Below are 12,869 nucleotides of genomic sequence, written 5' to 3' on the forward strand. Positions count from 1 at the left end.
TTAAAGTGTTCTAAGAGTGTAAGCAGACTGTAATCAGCGCACACAATTGTCTCCAACACATTAAAAGGTTGCAAGGTCAGTACCAAACTCAATAGTTCCTTTTCAATTGTAGAGTTTTTCCTCTGGTGGATGCTGATCTTCTTCAAAACATAACTGACTGGCAGTTCAATCCCATCCACATCTTCCTGTAGGAGTACACCTCCAACTCCTATGTCACTTAGCATCAATGGCGACTTTAAAAGGTTTTGAAACATTTGGTGCAGCTAAAACTGGTTTGGTGATTAATATGGCATTCAAATGGTCGAATGCCTTCTGGCATTGTTCTGTCCACCGAAACGGTGTGTTCTTCTTCAACAAATCAGTTAACGGTGCCACTACACTGTAGAAGTTTGGAACAAACTTCCGATAGAATCCACTGAGTCCCAAGAATTGAAGCACCTCTTTCTTAGAGGTTGGTCGTGGAAATTCCTCGATGCCTTTGTCTTTGTATTCCGTGAGGTCAACCTTCCATGACCGATGTTATGTCCCAAGAACGTCACCTCTGCTTTCGCGAATTCAGTTTTATTTAAGCTTATCACCAATTTTGCTTCTTGTAGTCATTCAAAGTGCTCTGCCAACTGTACTAGGACTTAAAGATCACTACATCGCCCAAATAGACTGCACAGTTTATTAACCCAGCCACAACTCTGTTCATGACTCTGGAACGTGGGGATTCCAAAGGGCATCACTTTAAACTGATATAACCCAACTGGGATTACAAATGCAGAAATCTCTTTCGCCGTTTCTGATAAAGGTATCTGGCAGTAACCACACATTAAGTCTAACTTGGTGATGTAACTGGCTTGTCCAACTTTCTTGATACAGTCCTCCAATCTAGGAATTGGATATGAATCAGATTTTGTGATGCGTTGACATTCCGATAATCCACGCAGAATTGTTGAGTCCCACCCGGTTTGGGAACTAAGGTAATCGGCGAATTCCACTCGCTCTGGCTTGGTTCGATGATGTCCTTGTCGAACATGACTTCCACCTCCATCTGGACCTGTCTGGTTTTGAAAGGATTAAGCCGATGGGGGTGTTGTTTTATTGGAGCAGTAATCCTTCCGTCTACTTCATGTACAATTGCATTAGTCCTCCCTATCTGATTCTTATATATGTCCTTATACTGCAGTAACAAATCTTTCAATTGCATTCTATGCTCCTGAGACAGATAGCTTACTAACCTATCCCACTGCTCAAGGACTTCTTCATTTTAAAATCTATTTTGAGGCACATCAAAATCCTGTTTCTCCTGTTCTTTCTCTCTAGTATAATATGGTTTCAACATGTTCACATGACATACCCGATACCTCCCCCCCACCTGCCAAAATCTGGCATCTTTACAAATTAGTTCATCTGACTCAGCTTTTTCTCAATTTGATAGGGATCACTAAACCTGGCTTTAAAGGGATTTACTATCACTGGTAACAGTACTAACACGGTATCCCTCGGGGAAACATCGATTGTCAGAGCTTTTATCTGCCACCTCCTTCATTCTACATTGTGCCCCCTTTAGGTCTGTTTTGCTAACTCAACTATTCAATTTAATCTCTCTTTCATCTCCAATATATAATCCTAAATGTGAGATCTCTGACTGTCAATTTTTCTTTAATTAATTTCAAAGGGCTTCTCACTTAATGACCGAATATTAACTCAACGGGAGTGAACAGAGTTGATTTATTTGGGGCATCGCTAATGGCAAACAACACGAATGGGATATCTTTACCCCAGTCATTCAGGTAGGCCTGACAGTATACTCTCAACATGATCTTCAAGGTCTGATGTCACCTTTCTAAAGCTCCCTGGGATTCAAGATGATAAACACTGGATTTAAAGTGCTATATACCTAAGCTATCCATAACCTCCTTAAAACAGCCTATCACTAAAATTTGACCCTTGATCCGACTGAATCCCTCTCGGTAGCCCATACCATGTGAAGAAAGTTACTAACCTCTCTTACCACCCTTTTTGCCTTGATACTCCGTAATGGAATTGCCTCCGAAAATTTGGTAGACACATCCATTATGGTTACCAAGTACTAGCTCCCACTTTTAGTTCTCAATTATAACCCGCATGAAAGGGTCTTCAAATGCAGGAATCGGCAACAAAGGTGCTGGTTTTAATTCCACCTGTGGCTTACCTATCATTTGGCATGTATGACACAGATGGCAAAAGTTAACCACATCCCTGTGCATTCCAGGCCAATAAAAATGTTTTTGTACCTTAGCCTGAGTCTTTTGTACCCCTAAGCGACCTCCTACAGGTGCTACCCGTAACACTTCCTGTATGCATGCTACCGGCAACACAGTCTGGTGCACTTGGGCCCATTTCTCCTCTGTACTAACCTGCTGTGGTCTCCATTTCAGTCTTAGGATTTTACCTTTCAGATAATAATCCTCCAGAGTAATTGCTGCCTCCGTTTCAGAGTATGCATCCACATATATATATTTTATTGTCTTGTCTGGCTGTTGCAAGTCCCTTAGCCTTTCAGGACTAAGCACTTCTGGCTGACCCTCTGCTTGTTCAGGATTTTTTCTTCACCATTATCTCAAACAGGGTATCTGCTAATTGAACCTCAACTCCTTCATCTTTTTCTTTACTTTTTGCTTAGTGCTGTGACTTATGATAGTGGGACCTGGTTACCATACAGTCTGGGGAAAATACCAGGATATTTCTGTTTAACTCTTCAGTTTCTTGGTCTTCCTTGGTTTTCTCCAAAATAAGGGGTATCACTTCCACCTTGGATCCTGCCAAATCGTTCCCAACGACAAACTGAATTCCTGGAACTGACACTTTGTCAATCACTCCCATGTAACTCCCCCAGTCTTAAATTGGCACTCCAACCTGATCTTGCATACAGGAATGCTAAATTTCTGTCCATTTATCCCGCAAATTGCTACACTCTCAGTAACATATGAGAAAGACTTCATGTTCGCTAATCTCTTACTATCAGCAATTGGTTAGATCCTGTATCTCTTAAAATTATAGCTTCTTGCCCTTCTCCCCCTGTTCTTTCCAAGTAAACTTTACCCAAAGAGGCAAATTCTTTGTAGAGATCAGGTGCTAACCCCATACCCAGCCCCTGCCTAGGCAGTGCACTCTCCTGTAGTTCCTCAGCTCTTGTTCGGGTCTCCTCTACTACCTTCACTAATGCCACTGGCTTAGCTTCTTTTACATCTTTTCCTACAGCACCTTTCTTTAACAACCAGCACTATGACTTTATGTGTCCCACTTTCTGGCAGTGAAAACACCTTTTCCCAGTGCCCTTCTGAAATCACCAGCACTGTAATTTTCGATGTCCCACGCTATTACAGTGAAAACACCTGAGGCATTTCTCCTCCTGTCCACCCTCTTGGGCTTCTGTAACCTGTGATAAAAATCTTACCAGTGTGCTCGACTCCTGGTTTCGTAGTGTAGGATCTCCCTTTCTCTCAACTTCTATCCCTCACAGGACGAAATTTTGGTCGGAAGCTTGTCTTATGCAACAAGATGTACTTGCCTGCTAATTCTGCTGCCCTTCTCACTTCCTGAATTTTCTCTTCCTCCACATCTTACCATTTCTGGAAGTGAGTTTTTAAACTCCTCCAGCAGAATAATCTCTCTTCGAGCCTCAAATGCCCTATTTTCAAAGCATGCACCCTTCGATCAAAATGACTATGTTTAATTCTTTCAAACTCAACGTAAACCTGACCTAGTTCCTTCTTTGTGTTTCTAAACCGCTGTCGATATGCTTCCGGTACCAATTCATAAGCACTTAAAATAGCCTGTTTAACCCCTTGATAATCTCTTGACACCTCATCTGACAGCGCAGCAAATACCTCACTAGCTCAGCCTACCAGTTTAATCTGAACTAGCATTACCCATAAATCCTTGGACCACTCCATTTGCCTAGCCATTTTTTCAAATGAAATAAAGAAGGCTTCAACGTCTTTCTCATCAAAATATGGCAGAATTTTGACATATTTATCACTACCCATTCATGCAGTGTTTAGTTCTGATTGCACATTGCAGCAAGACTGTGAGAACAGAGTAAAAAGGTCAGAGTAAATTAACAAGGATGTCACAGGAATGGAGAATTTCACATGAGGCAAGATTCTATAATCTATGTTTAATTTCTTCTGGAGATTTATTCAATTGAGGTTTATAAATGGGAGGTGCCCAGTGTTAAGATGTGGAGCGTACTGTACCTTTAAGACAGTCAAAGGTTGGTAGAGCTACTTGACAGCACCAAGTGTTCTCAATAAGGTAACAATGTAACGTTTGGTTGAAAGCTAAATTATCTGGCTGCCTGGAAAGTAATAAACTTCCCTTGTTGTGTTACATTCAGGAATCTATAAACACATAGCAAGGTCCCCCTGTATTTCTATATTTGTCGGTACCTTATATTTATTGTGCATTCCTTTATCTTTCATCTCTAACATATCCTTCTTTGATTTGAAATCCATTTATCAATTTTCTGTTCATCTGACCAAACCACTGACAATTTTATATCGATCTCACCATCAACTACAATCTCAAAATCATCATGGCACAGCTGGAAGCCATTTGACTCATCAAGGGCATTTAGAAAAATGCAGGTAACACTCTATTCTTGTTGGCTTCTAAGTTTATGACCTAAAAATCTCTATTTCCTAATCTTCACCAGCTCTTGATCAAGCAGCACCTTGATTTTCAAAAGTCTCATCTGTCCTTTTAAGACCCTCCATCACCTTTTACCTCTGTGAAATATGCTGCCCACACCTCTTGGAAATACCTATGCTTCTCCAATTTTGACCTCTCGAGCATCTCTATTGCAATTGCTCTACCATGAGTGGTTGTCTTCAGCTGCCTAGACCTTAAAATTCTAGAATTCCCACAGAGAACTGTCACAAGTTTCTCTCACAGTGATTCCTTAAAACTTACCTCTTTCAAGAGACTTTGGACCATCTCCTCAAGTTGCATCTTTTGTAGTACAGTAAAGTACCTTGGAATATATTTATACTGTGCTTTTAAATTAATAGGTTGTTCACCCCATCACAGTTTATTCTAAATCATTGTATAAGGCATGAAAAAGAGACCAAGAACAGAGTTCAGCAGAAGTCCCGGTTACAGTTTTTTTAGCCACAACCAACCAATTTTGCACTCATTTTACCATATACCTTTGGTTCTCACAGGCTTAACTTTCCTGACCAGTCTGTAGCGGATCTTGTCAAGAATATTCTAACATCCTTGCAGACCTCAAGCTTTCTACATTCATAAATCTCTTTGTTTCTTCCACAAAAAAAGTCACACACCCCTTTCCTTAAATTCATGCTGACTGCCCTCAATCATCAATATCTTTTTCAACAAAAATTCAACTGCACTCGAAAGAACAGTAGTCGGGGGGGGGGGGGAAGAAGAGGAGGAAATGCTACTAAAGGAATATTATGGGATAGAAAAGGGGGGGAAAATAAGGTAGGAAACTAGAATTTCCCTTTTTGGTTTTCCTAAGTATTGTTTCCTACTGATACCTCAGAATCAGAAAGCAAGGCACAGAAACAGACCAATGACCCACTTGCTTTAGGACTGAATCAGGGTAAAGCAATTCTATCATAATTCATATAGACTTATAGAAATGTACAGCATAGAAATAGACCCTTCGAAGATTTACAAGGATGTTGCCCGCTTTGGAGGATTTGAGCTATAGGGAGAGGCTGAACAGCCTGGGGCTGTTTTTCCTGGAGCGTCGGAGGCTGAGGAGTAACGTTATAGAGGTTTACAAAATTATGAGGCATGGATAGGATAAATAGACAAAGTCTTTTTCCCTAGGGTGGGGGAGTCCAGAACTAGACAGCATAGGTTTAGGTTGAGAGGGGAAAGATATAAAAGAGACCTAAGGGGCAACTTTTCCACGCAGAAAGTGGCACGTGTATGGAATGAGATGCCAGAAGAAGTGGGGGAGGCTGGTACAATTGCAACATTTAAAAGGCATTTAAGTAGGCACTCTCACTAGTAAGAAAAGCAAAGTTTACAACTGGACGGCACGGTGGCTCACTGGTTAGCACTGCTGCCTCAGCACCAAGGACTTGCATTTGATTCCAGCCTTGGGCCCCTGTGTGGAGTTTGCACATTCTCCCAGTGTCTGTGTGGGTTTCCTCCCACAGTCCAAAGATGTGCAGATTAGGTGAATTGGCCATGCTAAATTGCCCCATAGTGTTCAGCAGTGTGTAGGTTAGGTGCATTAGTCAGGGGACATATAGGGTAATGGGTATGGTTGGGATACTCTTCGAAGGTGCAGTGTGGACTTGTTGGGCTGAGGGACCGGTTTCCAAACTGTAGGAATTCTATTTCAAATTCTACAATAATCAACAGATTGGTAGATTAACATAATTTAAATATTGTCCTGTATCTGGGTGAATTGAATCATTATGTAGACAATATGCAAACACTTTGGCAAACAGCTCTAGAGATCATTGATTCTGTATGATCATCACATCAACTGATACCTCTAAATATGCATTTAAATTGACATAAAACTTACATCAAATATCACAGCTCGATATCAAGTAAGAATGATATACAACTCACCTTTCAAATTGCTAATTCCAGGTGAAGAAAGATGTTTTAATTTGACATTCCTTTTACTGTTTTTTTTAGGTCCTGCTTTTACTGGAAGTGTGGAAGACAATACAGGTTTCATTGTGGTAACTGAACTTGTATTACCTGTAGAACAAAAGCAGCATTACAAACAGTTCTTTTTTTGTAACTCAAGTCTTCAGACCTGCAGGGACAAGTTACAGTCTACAGCATGGAAACGGGCCATTCTACTCACCTGATCCATGAGTACTTATAACTCAATCTAAATGACCTCTACTCATCCTGCCTTTATATCTCTCTACACTCTTCCTCCCTTGTGTATGCATCAAATCTTCCCTAAATTTGTTTTCGCAATTCTTTGCCTCACCATGCTGTGTGAAGAAATTCCTCAAACTCTTAAGGACCAGATGTTGGTAACACTGGACAATTCAATTTCCAGAGTGAAACTTGGCTCCAAAGAAAAGATAAAACTCATGGTCTATTTGTTTATCACGGTGCTCAGAACAGAACATATTCGAGTGCCAACATAATCCAATAAAAGGACATTCACGATACATGAATTCTTTTGCACTATATAAAAGCACTTTGAATACAGTCTGATAAAAATATAGATTTAAGCATCTTAACATCAACATCACCCTGTTTCACTTTAAGGCTCCATGTTCAGTGGGTAAAGCTGCACTTTGGTTCCACACTAGCAAAATTCTGCATTTACTCAATGTGAGTCCTTTGGTCAATGTACCATCCCGTAACCCTTAGGCCACTAACACAGCTCACTCATTTTGTGATGTGGATTCCTAAAACTCCTCTTCCACGCAGTCCTGTGTTCCTGGATTTTTTTCACTTGCTAACATTAAGCCATTCAGGATTATTTTTCTCCTTCCTTGAGATTTTGGAGACTGTAGAACTGCATTGCAGCTGGTACAGGGTTCTTGTCGCTGAATGATACTGAAAAAAAATTCCTCCCACTCACCAACCTTCTGGATGGTTATGTTTTACTTTCTAAAAAGAGGAGCTTTTGCTTTTGTGTCATAGGGTGCCTTGTTAGAGCAACACAGACTTTTTTCCCCCCCTTTCTCCTGGGTTTCTGAAGTACAGAATAACTAAAGTTTTTTTTAAAACAAAGACTTCAATAAATACACATATAGCCCAGAAATCCAGCATCAGCACCAGAATACAAAATATAAAATAAATTAAAACTACGCTTTCTTCCCTTCTTAATACAACATAGAAATGTAAATCAAAAAGTTATATATGGTTTTGTCTACTTTAGAATCTTAAGTTTCCAAGCCATAAGAAAATAAATACTCATCAGTTACTTGGAAATCTCTCTTTTCCATTGTTACCGGCTTCAAAGGACTCAATTTCCCGATCTTGTTACTCATCTATTCCATATCATTACTTATACATCGTTGCCTTGTTTTTCCTAACAAAATAAGATATCCCTCATATTTGAACTTCAGTTGCAATTGATCCTACTCTTTGCATGTTGTGCTTTGGAAACTGCTGCCATCTGCCCCCCCATCAATCCAGTTTGAGTAACAAAGCTGGACAATGTACGTGAGGCCATTTATGATGGTCAGCAATGATGATCCAAATAAAGCTCCTTGAGATACATCAATTCCTACTTTCTGCCTTTCTCTTAGCTTCCACTGTGGTTTTTTAAACCATCTTTGCAATCTATTATGTTGCCTGGCCTCTGATTTCACAAATTTTTATTACTAGGAGTTCCCTATTTGACACCTTATTGTAAGTCTGTGCTTAACACATCTATTGTGTTGCTTTCATCTTGTGATGAAATGGTCCCTGCAGTATAATGTTTCCAGAGACTTCAGAGGAAAGTTTTAGGTTTGTACCTCTAAGTATTTATAATGTTTCTCTTTTGGAGTTTCAATCATAACCATAAAGCTGCACATAAATGTTGTGTAATCTTGTTATCCTGATCAACTGTCAGTAAAATTGCAACTGGATATTCTGACGCTAAAGAAAAGATAATTTAGCATTTTAATTGAATCTAGTTTGCATGAAAAATATTTCTCCTTTTACATCTGAATTAGGTTCTAGTATTCTGAAAATCAGGTTTTATTTTACTATCAAAGTATAGAGAGAACGTAGGGAAATAGATGGTGACATCTCGAAAAATGTCCATATTACAAAGGAGGAAGTGCTGGATGTCTTGAAATGCATAAAAATGGATACATTCCCAGGACCTGATCAGGTGTATACTAAAACTCTGCGGAAAGCTAGGGAGGTGATCGCTAGGCCCTTTGCTGAGATATTTGCATCATCTATAGTCACAGGTGAGGTGCCAGAAGACTAGGGGGGTTGGCTAACGTGATGCTACTATTTAAGAAAGGTGGTAAGGAAAAGCCAGGGAACAATAGACTGGCGAGCTTGACATTGGTGGTGGGCAAGTTGTTGGAGGGAATCTTGAGGCACAGGATGTACATGTATTTGGAAAGGCAAGGATTGATTAGGGATAGTCAACATGACTGTGTGGGAAATCATGTCTCACAAACTTCATAGAGTTTCTTCAACAAGAAAGAAAGAGTATTTATGAAGGCAGAGTTGTAGACATGATCTCTATGGTCTTCAGTCAGGCATCTGACAAGATTCCCCAGGGGAGACTGGTTAGCAAGGTTAGATCTCATGGAATACAGAGGGAACTAGCCACTTGGACACAGAACTGGCTCAAAGGTAGAAGACAGATGGTTGTTTTTCAGGTGGAGGGTTGTTTTTTCAGACTGGAGGCCTGTGCGCAGTGGCGTGCCACAAGGGTCGGTGCTGGATCCACTACTTTTCGTCATTTATATAAATGATTTGGAAGTGAGCAAAAGAAGTATACTTAGTAAGTTTGCAGATGACACAAAAATTGGAAGCACATTGGACAGTGAAGAAGGATACCTCAAATTACAACCGGATCTTGATCAGATGGGCCGAGAAGTGGCAGATGGAGTTTAATTCAGATAAATGCCAGCTGCTGCATTTTGGGAAAGCAAATCTTAGCAGGACTTATACACTTAATGGTAAGTCCTGGAGAGTGTTGCTGAACAAAGAGACCTTGGAATGCAGGTTCATAGATCCTTGAAAGTAGAGTTGCAGGTAGACAGGATAGTGAAGGTGGCGTATGGAATGCTTGCCTTTATTGGTCAGAGTATTGAGTACAGGTGTTGGGAGGTCATGTTGCGGCTGCATAGGACATTGGTTAAGCCACTGTTGGAATTTTGCATGCAATTCTGGTCTCCTTCCTATCAAAAGGATGTTGTGAAACTTGAAAGGGTTCAGTAAAGATTTATAGGGATGCTGCCACTGTTGGAGGATCTGAGCAATAGGGAGAGGTTATATAGGCTGGGGCTGTTTTACCTGGAGTGTCGGAGGCTGAGGGGTGACCTTATAAAATCATGAGGGGCATAGATAGGATAAAAAGACAAAGTCTTTTCCCTGGGGTTGGGGAGTCCAGAACTAGAAAGCATAGATTTGGCGTGAGAGGGGAAAGATGTAAAAGAGATCTATGGGGCAACATTTCCATGCAGAGGGTGGTACATGTATGGAATGAACTGCAAGAGGAAGTGGTGGAGACTAGCACAATTGCAACATTTAAAAAGACATCTGGATGGGTATATGAATAGGAAGGCTTTAGAGAGATATGTGCTGGGGGAGGGGAGTCAAGTGAGGCTAGACTAGGTTGGGATAGCTGATCGGCATAGAAGGGTCTATTTCCATGCTGTACATATATATGATTCTATATCTGCAAATGGATCTACAGGTCGTTCTACTACAACATGCGTTTCATCAATGCAAATTGGCTGTAACACGACTGACCAATACAGGACGCTGGTTCGAAAACAAACTTTTAAAGTGTATGTTGGCTTTAACACAATTGCATTGCCAACACTAAGTCCTACTTTTACTGCGTGATTTTTATATAGTGTGGAGTCACACATCGCATGATAGAAGATATGACTGTAATCATAAATACATAACCATGGACCTCAAGGAAAATCAGTGAAGAAAATCCACAACCATAGTCCTTACCCTTTAGCAGAAACAAGTCACTGAAGTCAAGTGAACTGACTAAACCCTCACAAGAGAGGGAAGGAAAGAAACATGAAAATTTACAATTGGACAATGCACACAAATGTAAATTAAAATAAGAACAATTTTGCATGTATTTTTCAAACCAAAATCAAATGTTGAGAAGAGTGTGATCTTAAACATTCACTTAGTTTCCTCTTAATAGAGATGTTGCCTGATCTGTTTATTTGTTTTGTGGATTCCAAAATCTAATCACTCTTCCTTCATTACAGCTTACAAGATAGGTTTGTCAAAGTAAATTGAGCTAACCACACTGATGAGATGGATAGTTTTTTGAATAGTGAAGGAATTAAGGGTTATAGTGAGAGGGCAGGTAAGGCCACGAAAAGATCAGCCATGATCTTATTGAATGGCAGAGCAGGCTCGAAGACCTACTCCTGCTCCTGGTTCTTACGATCCTATGTTACATCCTTTTCAAGCAAAGTGTCCCAACCCCAAACGTCCAATTCTAGCTTTGAGCATGCCCAATATTAATCCTTTAACTACCAGCAGTTGTGTGTTCAGAGCTCTGGAATTTCCTCCCCAAAACCTCTCTACCTACCTTCTTTTTTGAGACATTCCTTAAAATTTCCCTCTTTGACCAGTTCTCTCACACACCTTAGTACCTCTTCATAGTTTAGTGTCAAATTTTGTTTGTGGTATCTTGGGATGATTCACCTTGTTAAAGAAGCTATACAAGTTGCTATTGCTAAAAGCACAGAATTACTGAATTAGTTCAGTTGTTCAAACAATAATCAGTTTTAATTGCAATGTTGTTTTCCTGTCTGTTTTTATTTATTTGTGCAACTTTTCCTTTTAGCCTTGAATGTATTTGTTCACTTGAAGTTTGTATTAAACTTCAGTGTCTTCTGCCTTTTTCTCATTACGCATTTCAAGATCAATTTTCCAAAGTTGCATATCAGCATCTGGTTAAATTGAGGATTTCAGTTTGACAATTTATTCTCTCGACCATTTTTTTGCCATTTATGCTGTTAGTCAATAGGAAATTCAAATCAATAGCAACAGTTGTTGTAATATTTTAACCACAATCCAACCTATTCCTAAAAAAACTTTCCATTCCTCAGACTGCAAATGCAAAATCATCACACCAGAACAAAAATGCTTAGCCCAAAATGGGTGGAAGAAATTTTCCATACGCAATCAGTATTTTGAATCTAAGTAGCCATAAGAAGCAGATCATTCCTTCAGAATACATTTCGATGAACAAATCCAATTGTCTTTCTATTCTGGATAGATGAACCAAGGTAGACGGAATGATTTTGTGTTTACCTTGTTCCCTCTTTCTCACTGAACATCTAAATTCAAGAACTTGGGGAATTACAGAAAAAAAAACATGTATTCTATCACCATCCAACTCAACAAAATGTGTCAAAGCATCATTTTAGGGAATGGAACACAGCATGTTATTCTAAGTGTTAACAAATTCATTACACTTTGCTTGTTTCAGTCTATTTGCTTTTAAGTATTTTTAAAATCTACCTGGGAACACATTATTACACTTCTGTGGAAGGTGGGTCTACCACTGCACCGCAACAGCATTCATGTTTGCTTTTATATGCAACTGATGATTCCTACCTAATGAACCCATCTGCACTGACAGTATAAATGGCTTAATCAATCCTACATGCTTTCAAAACCTAGCAGCTATGAACGTTCCATGTCTTATTTTCAAACATCACCTGCTCTCAATTTAATTAAAGATCAATCTTATAATCTCAGGTTCTGTCATCTGACTCCTGTTATATAGACACCTTTAACCTTAAATTGGTCACATCACTTTACAAAGGATTCAGCTGGGTTCTTTAATTAACCTAGTTGTTCCTTTTCCAAACAAGCTTTTCTTTTGAATGTCAATTGTATGTTCTTTCCTTAAACTAATGTCAATACCAAGGAGGAATCAGTATGCGATTTTCTCATTGCTTAATTGACATTGTATTCTCTTCTATTCTAAATAGGGCTTTTGTTTTACCCACATTGAATAGCTGCATTTGTCCATCCTTATACTAGGCAGTACAAATGTATGGATGACCAATCCTCATCACTTAATAATACCAGTTCCCTGGGAGACAAGAAAAAAAAAGTCCTGTTAAGTATTTCAGGAAAGGCACTAGAAAATTAACAAGACTTTACAAGCCATAATTGCACATTACACAAATTCCCTTAAAAAGGGTCCCCTCTGA

General features: G+C 39.6%; 1 protein-coding gene across 1 annotated transcript in view; it reads right to left on the reverse strand.

Moving 5' to 3' along the window:
• The window catches only part of efcab14 (EF-hand calcium binding domain 14), an 84,916-nt gene that overhangs the window by 5,203 nt on the left and 66,844 nt on the right, over nucleotides 1-12,869 (reverse strand). The window contains exon 9 of the mRNA XM_072574174.1: nucleotides 6,586-6,720. Within this exon, the coding sequence (XP_072430275.1) occupies nucleotides 6,586-6,720 (135 nt within the window). The remainder of the gene's footprint in view (nucleotides 1-6,585; nucleotides 6,721-12,869) is intronic.

Source organism: Chiloscyllium punctatum, chromosome 7 (genome assembly GCF_047496795.1).
Source record: "Chiloscyllium punctatum isolate Juve2018m chromosome 7, sChiPun1.3, whole genome shotgun sequence".
Classification (NCBI taxonomy): domain Eukaryota; kingdom Metazoa; phylum Chordata; class Chondrichthyes; order Orectolobiformes; family Hemiscylliidae; genus Chiloscyllium; species Chiloscyllium punctatum.